Source organism: Rhinolophus hipposideros (genome assembly GCF_964194185.1).
Source record: "Rhinolophus hipposideros genome assembly, chromosome: 22".
Taxonomy (NCBI): domain Eukaryota; kingdom Metazoa; phylum Chordata; class Mammalia; order Chiroptera; family Rhinolophidae; genus Rhinolophus; species Rhinolophus hipposideros.
In genome coordinates this window covers 11,116,662-11,134,143 of record NC_138068.1, presented here as the reverse complement: position 1 = coordinate 11,134,143, position 17,482 = coordinate 11,116,662, and the positions used below count along the sequence as shown (strand labels likewise).

The 17,482-nt window shown below is 45.4% G+C and overlaps 1 protein-coding gene across 13 annotated transcripts in view; it reads right to left on the bottom strand.

The window, feature by feature from the left end:
* Positions 1-17,482, bottom strand: part of ZMYND8 (zinc finger MYND-type containing 8) — a 116,808-nt gene that overhangs the window by 89,257 nt on the left and 10,069 nt on the right. For 12 of the 13 annotated variants that reach the window (XM_081034244.1, XM_081034243.1, XM_081034250.1 and 9 more), the window contains one exon: positions 14,332-14,402. The exons of the other annotated variant lie outside the window; for it this stretch is intronic. In XM_081034244.1, the coding sequence (XP_080890370.1) occupies positions 14,332-14,356 (25 nt within the window). In that variant the 5' untranslated portion in view covers positions 14,357-14,402. The remainder of the gene's footprint in view (positions 1-14,331; positions 14,403-17,482) is intronic. 13 annotated transcript variants of the gene reach the window in all.

The following is a 17,482-nucleotide window of genomic DNA, read 5'->3' as shown; positions in this document are numbered from 1 at the left end:
GCACAGTTCCACAAGGAGGTGGGGGGCTAAGTTGTCCCCATTTTGTTGATGAGAAAACTGAGGCCCAGGGAAAACCAAGCCCATGCTGAAGTGGCTAGTAAATATAGAATGAATGCAGAATATGTTCAATATAGAAATATAAAATAAGAAACAGATTGGAGATGGACAAAAAGCAGAGCAGGAGAAATACCAGGAATTGGTGAATGCATATTAGGGGAGACGGTATAGCCAGGAAAATATGTCTCTATTTCCTTCTCAAACTGGGCTCATGCGATTCCAATTATTGTTTATCAAGAAACTACTTTACAAATCCTCCCAAAAATCCCATGAGGTAGGAATGGCGTTTGGACCCATTTTACAAGTGAGACTCAGAGAAGCAAAGTCATTCAGGTGCTTTAAGGCATTCAGGTCAAAGCAACACTCCAAGGACTCCATCACAGCTAAGTCTCACTCCCAAGCCCTTATCTGCACCAGTCACCTGCCTTCCCTAGGGCTGTAAGTGCCACCTGGTAATTCTTCGTCACTACGGGCATACTTGGTGCTGACCAATGTCAGCACACCACCAGTGTGTGGGCTCTGGACCCACAACACTAGGTCAGAATCCAAGCCCTGTCACCTGCCAGCTGTGTGTCCTTTGGCAAGTTATTCAGCTTCTCTGTGTCTCAGTCAATTCAGCTGTAACTGTTAAAATACTCCTAAAAGGGTTGTTAGGAGTAAATGAGACAATGCATACACAGTAAACAGCATCGGGCACAAAACACTACCAGCTATTACTATTACTACTCCCCGGCTGAGGAAGGAGGAGCCAGGGCAAAGAAGAGACCATAACCCAAAAATCTCAAACCAGTTTCCCCAAATCTTTTTCTATTTTCACCTTGATTTGCACCGGCCACACTCTTCCCAGCCTGCTCCTGAAAAAGGTTCATTGATGAGAATCACAAACATTTTTAAGTCTCCTCAGGCTGGCACAGGTTCAACCACGCCAGGCTCAAAAGCCCTTTAGGGCTCAGGATTTCCACAGATCAAAGCGAACGTTCCAGGTGGCCCACAGTCCCAGCTCCGCCCTTCCAGATTGAACTTCAACCCCAGGCCTCCTCCAAAGGCACTCGCCTCCCTAAAATGAGGCTCCTGGAGCCTGGAAGGGAGCTGGCCTCAGAATGCCAGTGATTTGCAAAATGCACTGAGAATGCCAAACCTCGCAGGGTTGGGATAAAAGCAAGCGCCTACGTGGTGCCCGCCTGGCACATGGCAAGTGCTCTGCAAAGGGGTGTTCTTTCCCGCCCAGCGTCACTTCTGCCTGTGCAGTCCAGCCTTTACAGTTCTCACCGTGATCCACGACTACTTGCTCCTCTATAGTAGCCTTCTTCAGACCTAAATAAGACAAGCAGTTCCCTGCTTAAAACCCACCAAGGACTTAGATACCCAACATCTTATCCAGACCTCTAATGCCCCTAGGGATCTGGCCCTGTTCACCTTTTCTCCATTCACTCACCCCTCAACACAATGGCCTCAAACAAGTTAAACTCATTTGCATTTGCCATCCCTTCCATCTAGAATGTTCTGTGCCTAATCTTCCCATAGTTGGCGACTTCAGCTCAAATGTCACCTTCCCAGAAAATCCTTCCCTGACGACCCCAGCCTCCAGCTCCTGGATTATATCAGCCTGGAGTCTTCCCCGCCCCTCCCCCTCCTTTTCACTGCCATCATCTCTAGCTGAAAATGCTTGGAAACGATTTTCTGTTTTGCTGGCTCACTTATTTATTGTGTCTCCTCCAGAATGCGATCTCAGTGTTTCTTTCTTTGCTATGGCCCAGCGCCTGGCACACAGCCTGGTTCAGAGGTGGCCCCAATACACACATGTGACCCACTAAATGAGCGGCAGGAGAGGGTTAACAAAGCTACGAGGTGTGCTAAGCAGACCTGACTCACAGGAAACTCCAGTTTTTCTTACCTGGTTTCAGAGTTTCTCGTGGCAAAGCAAGAACACAGGCAGGTTGAGAAGTCCACAGGGAAGATGACACAAAAGGAAGCCAGGCCATTTCAAGGTCCGAAAGCAACTAGAGCAGGGAATTCCCTTTTCAACAGGTACTCAGCCATTCTTGTGTCTTGCCTAAAGAGGCCATTCCCCCAAAAGTAGGGGATTAAATAAGGATTTATATCCTGAACGTGATGGGCCCAAGCAGCTAATAAACACAATTTCTGAGAAACCAAAAGGGGAAAACTCTTGAAATTTTCTCTCAGGCCACTTACTTCCCAGCTCTCTCTATTCTTCCTGAGGAGAGCTGTTGTTTCAGGACCCTTTAGTGTTTAAAAAAAAGCAACTTTTTAAAATAGGAATGACTTTCTCCAGGGAAAACACTCCCCACTGGGAGACAGACACACACACCCCCATACCCCCCCCCCAGCCCCCCTGCCACCCCGTGGACCAGTTAACTGAATTCTTCAGTCCTGATTCTCTGCCCTTTTTTTTTAATCAAACCCTTTTAAGTCTAGGGATCTCTTTTCAGCACCTCTGTAATCCCTGAGATGAATCTAGATTTTAAAGATTCTTATTTGTCAAACAACTCTCACCAACCATTAATATATCTGGTCCCAATTCAAAAAATAGCAACCTGGTTCGAAACACAATCCCCAACTGCTGTGTAGGGATAGGGAAGTTACTGGCGGGTGGTTAAGGAGGTGAAGGACAAAACGAGGTCATCCTCATTAGGAAAAGGGCCCTAGTGACAGCTGATGAGATGATCCAGTGGTCTAGAAGGGAAGGAATCACCAGGAAATCAGTCTAGGGGAACCTAACAGCCATGGTCTGAACCAGAACCTAACCCACTGAAGAACCGCAGGCCGAATCCAATCCACCTACAGCTGGGTGATTCTTTCAAATTTGAATGAGTTGTCAATATTCTAAATTCGGGAGAAACTGCGCTTAGAAATCCAGATTTCTAGTTTCTCTGAAACAAAACAAAACAAAAATCAGAAGATCCGACCATGCAGGGCCCCCCATTTCCACATGAAACAGTCCTCCAGGCTGCCCTCTTCGGATGGAAGGCGAAATTCCCATTGGCCAAGGTCTCCACTATTCTTAACTTTCACATAATTAAATTTAACCTTGAACAAGCTTTAAAGGCAGAGTAAAGTGGACAAGGGCAGTAAGGTACATGGAGGGTTGAGAGACAAAGGATGTTTTCCTAGAACGGCCAAGTTCTAGAAAAAAGGTCAACCCCATCACAGTAAATGTTTGTTTACATTTTCATAAACACAGAGAGCGGGGGGGAAAGTATAGATGAAAACATAGCAAACTGTTAACACTGCATACCTGGAGAAGGAGGATTTTTAGCTTTCTCTTTGTGTATTCTGGCTTATTGCAAAGAGATCCACCGATTCTATCATTTGAAAACATAAATCCAATGTGCCATTTTCCTCCTTAAAGTTTATGTATATTGCTTGGAAGAGATTCTTTATTCAAAACACAGTCATGGAGCAGCTACTAAAAATCGCCAGCCCAGTATTTGTCAAAGAGGTCAGAGAGATCTGGTCCCCATATCAGTCCAGGCGATGAGACTCACAAGTAAGTGGCTTTTACAATAGGGCATTTGGAAGGCTGGGGAGAGAGAGGGCCAGTATATCCTATCATATTTTCCCTCAGCCAGTGCCCAGATGCCAAGGGGCCTGGCAGAAAGGCCATTCAGTGAGGCCTCAATAAGAAATGCCAACTTGGGAAGATAAGAAGACAGCCATGTTCTCTCTTGGCAGAACTTTTCTTAAAAGATCAGACCAATACAATAATGATTTACTGAGCGTGTTCTGTGCTGTGGCAGTCCTGGCTAATTCAATATTTTCCCTTATAGCATGAGGCAGAGCACTCACAACGAATCCATTAATGTATTCAAGTAATTAGAGCAGTGCTGTCCAATAGAACTTTCTATAATGATGGCAATGTTTTATATCTATGCTATCTAATGCTGCAGTCTGTAGCCACGTGAGGCGATTGGGCATTTGGAATGTAGCCAGTGGGATGGAGGAAGGAATTTTTTTTTAATTAATGTAAATTTAAACAGCCACATACAGCCAGTGGCTACTTTATTGGACAGCAGAGCTGTGGAAGCTCAATATTGAGCAGACAACGATGGAGCAGAACAAGGCGGCATCCTCCAGCCATCCTAAATGCCTCAGAGGCATAACGATCTGAGGCCTAGCAATGTGTACTTGCGTTTGATTGCTCCTTTTTCAGCCTAGGCTTGGAAATTCTCAGACTTTTAATATGCATAACAATGTCTGAGCAGAGCTGATGAGTATTTTCATGGGCAATTTAAGGGACTTTCCAGGGTGATTTTGACTTGGGAAGCTAAAGGACTCCATGGTACGAGGTATAAATGAAGGCTCAGAAAGAGTGGGGGCCTGAGTCCCGATGGATGTAGAGAAGGTGAGGGGAAGGCGGTCCTCAGAGAGAACAATCTGGAAGGATCTGCAAAGGTGTGTGTCTCAGCGAAGAGGAGCAGGAGGGAGAGACCCTGGCCTATCACAGGACCAGCAGAAGCCGGGCAGGTACAGGCTCTGCAGGGCCGCTGACCTGAGCCTGGAAAGGACTGATGCAGCTGGGCTTTGGCCCTCCACTCAAGACTATGGTCTTCAGGAGCCCCTGGAAATTTAAAGCAGGACAATCGGACTGTGTTTTGGAAAGGGCTACTAGAAGTAGTATTAATACCTCAAAAAGGAAAGAAATCAGAGGGAAGGAAGCCATTTCAAAGAGTACCTTGTCCCCGGGGTGGGGAAAGATAGTCAGGCCACCAAACGTTTCTGAGAGCAGACATTTGCACATTTGCGCTTAGATAATTGTTTCCAGGCACGGATTATGCTGGAAACAAAGCCGTCCTCTCTAGAGGAAAGGCTGCTTTTACTTTCTTCTCCAAAAAGAAAGTTCTATCCATCGGCTAGGCAAAGTCAAGTCATTCACTCATTCATTCAAAATAAATATTAAGTGCGCACCAACCAGAACAGGCCCAGTGGTAGTAAACCAGGCACAGGGTACAAGACGACGAGCCAAAACAAAAGGCAGGCCCCACCCTCATTTGGAACCTTATAATCAATGTGGGTGGGAGGTTAGGAGAAAAGAGGGGAGCAATGTCCAGGCATGAGCAAAGGCCCTACGGCCAGAGATGGCTCTTGTGAGGATTCCAGATCCTCGTGGCTGGAGCAGAGAGAAAAGGGGAACATGGAGAGAGGAAGCTGGAGGGATGGGAAGAAACCAGCATGTGATTTTAGGATTTTAGGAATTTGATCTTCATCCTAAAATCAAGAAAAATGCACCTTAAGAGTTTAAAGTAGGAGGGAGAAGTCAGAAGAGATGACCTTTCGGAAAGATTGGGAGGGTTGGGTGGACATAGATGGTGAGACCAGCTAAAAGACTATTGCAGCTCCGTGGTGACAGCTTGAAGAAGAGTGCTGTTTAGGATATAATATTCTAAGTAAATGACACAGAAAGGCAAAAGGACAGGAGAATCGAGGACAAATGCCATCTATCTCTTGCCTAGCCAACTGGCAGAGTGCTGGGTTATTCATGATGGCGGAGAAACAGGTGTTTGGGGGGGGTTGGGGGGTGAGCAGGAGCGAAGGTGGAGATATAAAACTGGTCGTGGACATGCTGAGTTTGAGACAGCTATAAGCAACAGGTAGGGAAGTCAGGTGAGCAGCTAGCTGGCCCTCTGCACCCTGACTCAGGAAAAATCTAGATTGGAAATAAAAAATGTGTGAGTCATAAAGTTACAAATGTGGGCGTGATCACCCTGGAAAAGAACATGCTAGGGGAGACGAGGACAGGGCCAAGCTTTCAGCAACTCCAACATTTAAAGGCTGGACAGAAGAGAAAGTGCCAGGAAAAGACGAGGAAAACCAGGACTGCGGTGGCAAAACGCCCAAGCGTGAGACGGTTCCCAGGAGAAGAATGACTGCAATGCCCAAGACCTCTCTCTGTAGCTCTGCAGGTAGATGAGTACTGAAAACCTGCACCAGAAAAAGCAACCTAGACTGTAGGAAGCTCAGCAATAACTGTAAATAAGGAAGGACTGCGGTAGAACCCACACAAGCTGGCAGGACAAAGTGGAGGTGAGGCCCCCCCAAGACATGAGCACAGACACTTCTAAAATGTTTGGCTTTAAAGAAGAGGCTAGAAATAGGAGAGTTGCTAGTTGGAAAGATACAGACAGGGTCATGGGAATAAATGTGGGAGAGTGTATTCAGAAGTCTGCATTCCTCAAAAGGTTAAACAGTTACCCAGTGACCCCCACAATTCCACTCCTGGGTCTAAACCCAGGACAAATGAAAACATACGTCCACACAAAAACTCATACATGAATGTTCACATCAGCATTATTCGCAACTGCCAAAAAGTGGAAACAACTCAAATACCTATCAATAGATGAATGAATGCATAAAAAGTGGTATATCCACAATAGAGCCTTATTCGGCCATAAAAAGGAACCAAGTACTGATACGTCCTACAACGTGGACGAGCCTTGAAAACATTATTCTAAGTGAAAGAAAATCAGACACATAGGTCACATACTATTTAATTCCATTTATATGAACTGTCAAAAATAAGCAAATCCACAGAGACAGAAAGTAGATTAGTGGTTGTCAGGGGCAGGGGTTAGGGGATGATGGGGACTGACTGCTCATGGGTATGGGGCTTCTTATGGGGATGATGAAAATGGTCTAAAATTGACTGTCATAATGATGGTTGCACAAGTCTATGAACATATTAAAAACCAATGAAGTAATACTTTAAAATGGAAAAATTGTACAACATGTGAATTATATCTCAAAAAACTTTAAAAAAAAAAAAAAAAAGGTCTGTGAAATGCTGGATCTCTAGGTTCCCAGGAAAGCTGGGACGGGTGAAGGGTACACCGGGTGGAGGAGGCGTGTTGGGAGGGCCTTGTAACATTGCACTCACCCCCACTAGGAGATGTGGCCTTTCCAAACTTGTCCCCCCCATCTCACCCCTCTCTCAAGTCAACAATCAAGGATCCACATTCAATGCAACAAAATTAACTGCCATTTGAAACTTTCAGGCAAAAAAAAAAAAAAAAAAAAAAAAAAAGTGCCGGGATCTCTCTCTACAAGGCCTCAGACCATCACTTCTACAAGAATTCATTTGGAAAAGAAAAAAGAGACGGTTCTCTTTTAACACCAAGGCTGAAAAACAGTCTATTTTAGATCACAGTCTTCTCGCATAGTAGGAATCACATAAACACGTAATATGGGTCAGGCTTCAAAAAAAACGGGGCAAGCACAGGCTGTCCACAAGTGAACCCCAGAGCTAAACTGCACAGACGGGCGTTGACAGGGTTGTGTGAACAGATGCTATGCTGGCCAAGAGAAGGTAGAAGCCTTGCAAAGCCGTTATCCACCATCTTCAGAGTTCCAGGCATTTTAGACCTTGTTGGGAGAACAACAATCTGGTAGTTATCTAACTCGAAAATAAATTATTTTCACTGTACAGTACACGGATGGCACTTCTGGGGCTGTAGGAGAGGTGGAAGAGCCAAAATAGTTCAAACTACCGGCACTCGTTACTTTAAAAACATTCTCAGCACTTCCGCCTCGCACTGTGATTTAGGAGTTTATGGTTCTTTTTCCTTAACGTCTCCTTAAAGAAAAAAAAAATGACAGAAGGTCTCTCGCTCATTGCCATCCTCATAAACAACCCCTTTGTGAAACAGTCTTCATTTACATACAACAGTGAGAACGAGGCTCCTGTACTAATTAAGGGCTGGGGCTGGGTAGCAAATTGCCATAATTGCGTATTCTCCAGCATCCTGTCTGAGAAAATATCCATACCCAGGCAAATCTCAGCAAGAATGATACTGTTCACGATTTTAATATCTTGGGCTTCCGCTGCATCTGTGCACGGTTTCCAAGGGGCCCATTTCCTTGTGCGGGAGACATTACACAGACATTTTTTTAAAAAATGGTTTCAGCTTGGGCAACCTAGTATCCGCATTCCACCATCATTACCACAACAGGCACGCATGGCAGGACCACAACGCAAGCAGCCCCCACAGGGAAGTCTTTGTACGTGACCTCGAGGAGTCCATCCGTTGTCAGACTCAAGTCCCTGGCCTTCCGAGGGGCTTGTTCTGACTCCCGCCTGCCTATTGTGGCCAAAATCCTGCGGTGGACGGTGCTGCGACCAGTCTCATGCAGAGGACGCAAACTGATAACTCTCAGCCACTTCTGACCGGAGAGGTGTTTTGTTGGGTTCACGTACCGTCTCTCAGAAACCGGGCTGCAGAGACCACATTTCTATCAGGCGTTTTTTACAGAAAAGAAATCCCAACTGGCAAGAGCCCTATTCCTGGGAGTCAGCAGATCAATCGGAGAAAAGCATTCTCCGCAGCGTCAGTGCAGGCACTCTCCTGTTCACCAAATGGCCCAGCACCCCTAGATTCCAGTTACACTCACTGGTCTGGCCGGCTGGCCCCCGCAGACACCCGACTTGGAACCCTTGGGACAGAACTCATGACCGAATACAAAGGTTTAAAATCAAAGGTAAAACCTGAACCCAGTTGTCCACGTTGCCACTTCGTTAATCTCTCTGAGCCTCAGTTTCCTCAACTGTAGAATGAGGCTAACAACACACTTGTATCATTGCGCTATTGTGAGAATCAAATGAAGTAATCTGTATATAATACCTGGCCCCTAAAATAAGCACTCAAAAATATTAGCTAGGCAAACACACTTGACATCTAGACGGTACTTCCAACGTGTGCCTGAGCCATCTTTCAGAAGGTCGTTACCCTCGGACACAAATGTCAAGCTAACATCTTGAAAGCTCGAAAGCTTTGTCTCCCGAGAATGGACATGCTCTGGGAAATGCCAGGGCTGGTGTGATGGCAACGACTGGCTCGGGAATTACTCAGCTCCTAAGTGAGTATGCATGAGGGGAAGGAGGGTATACCAAAGGAAATTTAGTTAGAGAGCCTGGAAGGTTGTGTGGACTAGACGTAGGAATCGGATTCAAGAATTCGGAGCCCATTATCGTCAGCTTCTAAGTTTCCCAAGTATAATACTGTTCAGGGCCTGCCCTCTACCCACAAAATGTAGCCAGTTTCCCAAGATGCCTGAGCGGCCATCTCATGTTCTTTTAAGGAATTATTCTCTTCCCTGGTGCAGGCAGTGCTAGGGGGTCTTGGTGACCAGACTCCAGCCCTTCCCTGGCCAAAGAGCAGACATGTGACACCTACGTAAGGGACTCTCCTTGGAGACTTTGCCCTGTTGTCTGAGGAGGCTGTATACTAGTTCCAATCCCCAGAGCAGCGCTGCACCTCCAGCCTTCCCATCCACCCCCATGAGCCAATCGAGGGCCTTCCTGTTCATCCCCTTTCTCTCCAATTAACCAGAACTGGCTTCCACGGCTCCCAACCAGGGCCCTGACAGGGACAGTGTCATGTAGGAACTGAAGCACTGAATTCCCCAAGCCACAAGAAAAGCCAGAATGGAGGACTGAGTATGTGTTGGCTGAGCCCAGATCACCACACCATGGATTTTAAGATAATGAGGACTGAAGGAGAGGTAAGACTTCACCCCATCAGCCTTTGCAAGAGTCACATTTTGGACCGTGCTGGCTTCAGCTCTCAGAACAACAGCAACTACAGTCTCATGACTCCAGACCTTCGCGTATGCAATTTCCTCACCTGACCCAAGAGGCTTTGTCAGAAAGGTTCCCTAGACACTGAAGCAGCCCCTAGAAGACAGGAGCTCAGTGCTACACAAAGAAAGCCATTCAAGGCAGGCCCTGAAGAAAAAAGTCTCTCCCGAAACAAGGTGACCCCTTCCCCTTGTGGATTCCCAACCAGAACAGGGGGTCTAGAGGCCCTAGGAAAATCAGTCCAAAACAGCTGCAGACCAGCTTTCTTCAAATGTCTCAGAAGCCGACAGGAAGCCTGTCCCAAGCCTGCCTGCCAGGTGACCCCTATACAGCTCTTTATTGTCTGGGCATGGCTTCCCTGTCTACTGCCACGCCCTCTTCCTGTAAAAGAGGGCAGGAGTAGAACATGATGAGTAGGGCTTCCACCTTACAGGCTTATCAATACGAGCTCATCCCACTTCATGCCAATTATAATTATGGCTAACATTTCTGAGCACTCGCCAGGTCCCAGACTCCATTCTGAGCACTCTGAATGTATGCGCCAATTTACTATTCACCATAACCCTCTATTTTTATCATCCCCATGTATCAGGGAAAACTGAGCCACAAAGAATAACCCAGCCAGGCAGGGCACAAGCCAGAATGTGAACCCAAAGAGTCTGGCTCAAGAAAGCCAGGTTTTTTTAAATCTCCATGTCATCCTGCCTCTCGAATGGAAGGAAGGGGTTGAGCAGGGTGGTGGAGGGCCTGGGGAGAGAAGGAGCCTCCATTCTAGCACAGGAGACCATACACAAACACAAAAATAAGTACAAGGTCCTGGACAAGGGCTATGAAGAAAATCAGGAGGGATTCTGAAGAACCTTCTGAAGGGTCACAAATGTTCAATTATCTTGTGGGTGGGGGTCCCAGGAGTGCATACATGTGTTATAAGTTCATCAAGCTGTGTACACTGAAGATTTAAAATGCGCCAGGAAACAGTAAACGCATGGCAGGTGGTGGGGCCGGCTTTCTCACTGTGGGAGTGGGAAGCTACAGATCAGTCAAGGGAGAAGGCCGGAAAGATCCCTGTGGAAATGGGTCAGAATTGGAGACAAGCGTATGAGCTCACACTTAATCTGATATATACACAGACAGAAGTATGTTTATACATACGGGTTAGTATCACATATATGTTTCCTTGCTCTGTCACCTGAGATGACCTAGAAGCAGAGATATTTTAGTAGCCACGAGCACACCACATCCCCAGGTCTTTGTTTCTAATGCGATTCTCCAACAAACAGAACCAGGGTTCCTTGGGGAGATGGCTAATTCCAGGACTGTGACAGAAAATGTACAAGATGAGCCTAGGGCATCTTAGAGTGGCAGAAAGTAGAAAAGTGTTCCATCAGTCAATCCCACGATGATGTCAAAGGGACAGAGAGCCAACTGAAAACACTCCCGAAGGCCAAAGTTAGAACAATTTGAGCAATAAAGTAAATAAGTAGTATTGGACTATAACCCAAAGTAGAAAATAATTGAGTCCATGCTGATATATAAATGAGTGAATGAATGGAGGAGAAGTGACAAATCTCCACACAAGAATTCCAATTTATGGAGATACTCTGAGCTTGCAGAGATGGAGCCTAACTTCCCAATACCTAAGTGTGGGTGGGGCATCGTGCCTTCCTTCCAGAGTCCGGTACGGAAGGGAAGACAACTGACAAATGCTCTCTGAGCCAGCTGGTCACGGTCAACATCATCAGGTGATAATAGGTACCCTTGAGACATCGTGATGAAATGGCCCTCAGTCTATCCCAGTGCAATCATGAGAAAAACATCAGAGAAATTACAGTTAAGGGACACCCTACAAAATACCTGACAAGTCCTCCTCAAAACTGTCAAAGTCACCAAAAACAAAGTCTGAGAAACTTTCAGAGCCAAGACAAGTCTAAGGAGACATGATAACTAAATATAATGTGGTGTCCTGGGTGGGATTCTGAAACAGAAAAGGGAGCTTAGTGGAAAAACTAAGGAAACCTGAACAAAGCACGGACTTTGTTTGGTAACAACATACAAATATTGATTCATTAATTGTGACAAATGGACTATACTAATGTATGAGGTTAATAATAGGAGGAAAATAAATATATGGTGATGGAAGGAGAACTGACTCTGGGTGGTGAACACACAATGGGATTTATAGATGATGTAATACAGAATTGTACACCTGAAATCTATGTAATTTCACTAACAATTGTCACCCCAATAAGTTTTTTTAAAAAAAGAAAGAATAGGAGGAAAACTGTGTGTGTGTGTGTGTGTGTGTGTGTGTGTGTGTGTGTGTGTGTGTGTGTGTGTTGGAGGGGTGATAGGAGAACACTGCACTGACTTCACAACTTATCTGGAAATCTACAGTTGCTCTAAAATTAGAAGTTTATTTTTAAAAATATACCAGAAAATGATGGAATGGCTTCTTTGGACTGAGTGGCTGCCAAAGCCCTCTCCAAGGAGGCAGTGTCTGAGATGAATCTGAGCTGGGAAATAGGCAGCAGGACCAGGGCACCGTTTCCTGGCAAAGGGCACTCGGGGGCCCTAAGGAGGGAAGGGAGGGGAAGTGAGGCAGGGAGACAAAGGGTACAAGGGATACAACAGAATGTCACAAGGTAACAAGTCGGCCCAGGTAGGTGGGGCATACATAGGCTTGAGCCTAAAGGCACTGGAAGGTCACTAGAGGGAGTTAACAAAATGAGACAGATCAGATATTTTCTAGATCACCCTGGCTTTTGTAGGGAGAGGGTCGGAGTGGGGCAGATGAGAAAAAAGGGCAGTGGTCATGCTTCAGGTAACATAGTCAGAGGGAGATGCCACCTAGTGAAGAGCCAAGAGTATCTGGGGAGATGAAGAGAGGACTCCACCCTTAAGGGGAAGAGAATAGAGTACTCCACCGTGCGGGGAGGCGGAAGCCCTGATCAGAGCAAGCCTCCTGCCCCAGCTGACTTTGACCGTCTTGGAGAAAGCTCCACAGCAGGGCTCTAGGGCATGCCAGGCACCCAGTGCCCAGGCAGAAAGCGCCTCCTTGGAGGCAGAGCCTCGGTTCTGCCACTTACTACCTGTAAGAGATCACCATTTGGAGCCTCAGTTTCCTCATCTGCAAAATGGGAATAACACCTCCCACCTCATAAGGAAATTCGAGGAATTCAGTAAGAGAAAGCTCCTTCTCCAAGCACAGCCTTCATAAATCCGTCAGTGAGTATTCTTTTTACAAAAGAAGCCCAACGTGGAAGGACTCTTAGAATCTAATCCAACAACCTGTTTTACAGATAAGAAAATGGAGAGACAGAAGATATCCAAGTCCCATGGGAGAGTGAACAGCAAAAGACCCCCACCTCCCATCCCAGCCCCCTTTCTCTGGGTTCTCCCTCCACATTCTGACCACCACAAGGGGGCTGGGACATGCTCCCTCATCAGCAACTGTCTCAAAACACCCCTTCAGGAAGGTTCTTTCCCTGCTCAAACTTCCCACTGATGGCCTCCACAGGCTGGATGGGAGCTGTGACGAAGGGGCAGCAGCCCTCTGACTGTGCCCACCCTCCCAACTTCCTCTCCCTTCCCCACGCCCCCAGGTACAGACCACCCACATGGGCAGCCTTGCCTCCCACCTGAGGTACCTCCCCCTGTTCTCTGGATCATGCCAGTGCCCCATCTGTCAGGCCAGCCCCAACAACTGCCAGCCCCCACTTCCTGGGTCTCGATCGTGACTATCTGACCCATTCGTATCTTGTCTACCCAAAATGACATGCTGTCTTATAAAAATCCTCAAAAAGCTTTGTTGTTTCAGATGCCTGTAGGGAGCCGCTTTTTGCAACACTCTCTCACTAGCTAGCTGGGAATCTTTCTGGCCGAGTCTGCAATAACCCTCTTCCAGCCCTTCCCACCTTCCCCATAATCCACAGCACGGGCTGTGTGCTCAGAGCAGGCACTCAGCAACTCATCGAAGGAATGACATCACCGTGGTACAACCATTAAGTTTAGAGATAAGCGTTTTCATCAACCAAAGATGAAAAATGCTCCAGTAGCTCATTTTTAAAAGCCCCCTGGAGGCAAAAGTGAATCACAGCTTCCCTTTTGGGAAGCCTCGTTAAATCTCACACACACCAAATGAAAAGGACCACTCCCTCAGTGAGAAGATTTTGAGGAGCCTAATACAGGTCCCTGAGTAAAAAACATAAACCTTTTGCTCTAATTTGCTAAGTTTTGTCCTAAATGCAAATGGTAACTGGCCCCATCTTTCCAGAAAGTCCTACATTTCCTTCCACTTCTGTGATTCCAAACAGGCCTGTTATTAAAATCAGGAACCTAGCAGAGCAGCTGGAGACTGGTTGCTTCCAGAACGTATTCTATTTAAATTCTCATTCCTGAAAGTCACCCTGCAGAGAGAGGCAGCCAGCCACCCTCAGTCACCATATAACATTCACTGTCCACACAATCCCTGACAGGTCAGTACACCTACACAGACACACAAGGGAAAGAAAAGCAAAAAACCCATAAATTAGGTTCATCCATCAAAGGTCTCGTCTCACATCTCAAAATGGGAGGAGCCTTGCAACCTTGGCTCATAGAGCCACACTTCACTGCATTACAACAAGAAAAAGAAATTCCAATTTCCTCCTCTGCTCTGGAATAGATAATACAGGATTTTTACTCACCTTTGGAGCGAGTAGAGATATCCATGCCCTCTACCACCTCCTGTTCTGTTTTTATTTCCTCTTCAGCCAAGCTGAAACAGAGCAAATTATGTTCACATTTAGGTAGACTAAGAACTTGCCCCATGGGGCAGCTATTTAGAAGTTCTAACAAACCCACCTTCAAGACAATACCCCATCCTCATGTGGGAATGGGGTGAAGAAACCCACACTTGATTGCAAAGTGTTCAGCCTCCTAAAGGAGTTTATTTTAAAACACTGGGTTGTTCTTTTTTTAAGTCAAATTACTATTCCAGTTGTCATGCTATTGGGGGATGCAGAAAAGCATTTTTTTAGACACACAATTATAATCTGCTTCCATGGGCCAATGGGAACCCAGCTTTCAAGTAAACAAGCTTCTCACTGTTAACACCGGGTTCAGGTAGGAAGGAGGTGGTTCTCGGGGTATCCAGAGTTCTGATCTCTGAATTCTGTAAGCCAAAGAGTATTTCCCAGACCTCCCTGCTAATTCTTACAATTTCCCAACAAGGCAGGGACATGAAAAAATGTAGAGGTTAAATTATAAAGTAAAAAAAATTGCCAAGGCTAGAAACAAAAAGGCCTGGTCTCAAAACATTTAAACTACCAGGATTTACCCCTGGAATTAGGACTGGGTCTCCATACTCCCACCCCTCCTGGATGTTTCCTCTGTCTAGCACGCATGGCTTGGAGAAAGCATTCAGCACTCTTTTGAGCTGTGACTAATTATCCCCTACCACAAAAGTGGAATGAGGGAGGATTATTAGAAAGACAGGATGAGAGGGGGCAGTTAGGGGGAGAAGCAGGGAAAGCAGGCCCCTTTCCTGGGAAGGTCCACCAGAATCTTCCTCTGCTGGAACTCCCCCACTGAATAGAGTGCAGGTCATTTCATACCTTCGCCACACACACACACCTTCTGAGCCAAGCCAATAAAGTTCTGCTTTAATAGGTGCAAAATGTTTGAGGTGCTGAACTTGCCCAGCATTCGGGAAGTGATAATAAATAATCTGAAGAATTACTCTAGGTGCAAATCCAACAGACAGTGGTTCAACAAGAAATGGGTGCATCACCAATTGACATGGCTGGAATTTTCCATTTGGAACTCAAACCTAGGACCGGAGGAAGGCTGGGTACAAGAGGTAGCGTAAGAATGTCCCTTCTGTTCCGTGCTCTGGGATTGTGACAAGACAAAAACATGAGTCCAAAAAGGGCTGGTCAGATGGAGATCTGTTTAGGGGACTTCCACATTTGTTGGGGGAAAGAGGTTTCAGAATGGGAACTAGATAGGAAGGAAGAGATGATAGTTCAGAATTAAATTAGAAGAACTACAGAGGCCTCAAACTTAACTCGTCCCAGAAGAGAAGAAAGGTAGATTGGTTTTAAATCAGAATATTAACACCTTTAGCTCTGATATTGAACCCCGTTAACAATTTCATTTACGCCACATCTGCAGAGAAAGACTGTGACACAAATCACCAAAGAAACAACTGACATGTTGTCACAAATGGTTTTCATCAAAAGCAAGCAGCCTCTTAAATTTAAACACATCACTTACATGCAGTAATACAACGGCGATGATGGAAGGTGATTTTAGCACTAATACTTTTTACTCCAAATTAAGAGGCAAACATTCTCAACTCAGAAACACACCCTGCCTGCCACAGACACAGGCTGTCCAAATGGATACTTAACAGTCTCTTGCTTGGGGTGATTGGAAATATATTTTACAAAAAGCCCCATGCAGCCCTCAGAGATGGATAGATGGTCCACTTCAAAAGAACAAATAGCCACCTTGATCTTTCTAGCAACTAGAATTGTTTCCCTCTCTAGCATGAAGTATGTGAAATCCTAAACTTCTTGAAACCGATACCATATTTGGAGTGATGGAGAAAAATGCTAATCTGGGGTCCAACCAAAATGTCTGGTGGTGAAAGAAACAATTATGCATAACAGAGCCCCAAAAACCCACTTGAAGGATTTTTGCAGGGATGAAAACATTCAAAGGTGTATTGATCTTGGAGGAGGGCTGTATTCAAGAGAACAATGATTTGGCTTGCAATAGAAGAGTTGAATACTTCAGGCAGGAATGCTGCTGAGAGGCTAAGAAAATGCAAACTGGTTATGTGGTGGCTATTTGCTGCTGAGTTTAAGATAATCCATTCTGGAGCAGAAAAAGGGGGAGAATTAATCTGTTTTATCTTTCCAAGTATTACAAGTGGGCACCATAATCACCTAACTTTAGCAATAGCACCACCAGCTTTAGCCCAGGATTTCAAGCACAATTTCAGAAAATCATCTTTTTCACAGAGCAGCAAGCCATCCTTTTCAAAGGGAACCCATGCATGTGCGTGCACACACACACACACACACACACACACACAAACTTGTATTTGCCTCAAGAAAATTGCAGTGTCTATGCATTAAAAGGGGGGAATATTCATTTACAAAAGCAAAGACCAGAATGCAAAATTAGTCATTTTGAATAGCCACATCTAAAGGGACTTCCTTTTTTACACACCACTGATCTCGGGGGTTTTTTTGTTTTGTTTTTTTTTGGGGGGGTGGGGGGTGGTGTAGTTAGTGTTAAGTACTAGTACATTATTAGGAAAAAAAAACTATGACTACTACATCAAAAGTGGTGGCAAGAAAAGATTTGTACCTGTCTGAATGCCCCACAGATCTTGGTCAATTTAGGTTAAGAACTGTTCAGTCATTTCCAGGAGAAAAGATCAGTCAAAAAACAATTGTTAAAAAGAAAAGGCAGCTACATCTAGAGAAAAGGCTTTGAACTCTTGTCATTAATACATTAAAGTCTTAGAAAATACACATCATCTTTCTTTCCATATCTGCTAGCTTCCAGCAACTCCGATTATTTAGATCAAAAACAATGGAACCATTAAGCTCTTGTTTCAAACTGACATTACTTTTTTTCTTTTAAAGTCCACTGGGGAGGCTGGGGCCCGCACAAGGAAAGAGTAATATTCGCTGAAAACCAAATAACAGCCTCTCACCCCAACAGAAAAAATTCACCATCAACTAGTTGTGTACATTGTATGTTCCCACCACCACCTCTTGCACTCACATTTACCCTAAGTCACTTGTCTCTGGATTTCACAAACTGATACATTTCAGGCAA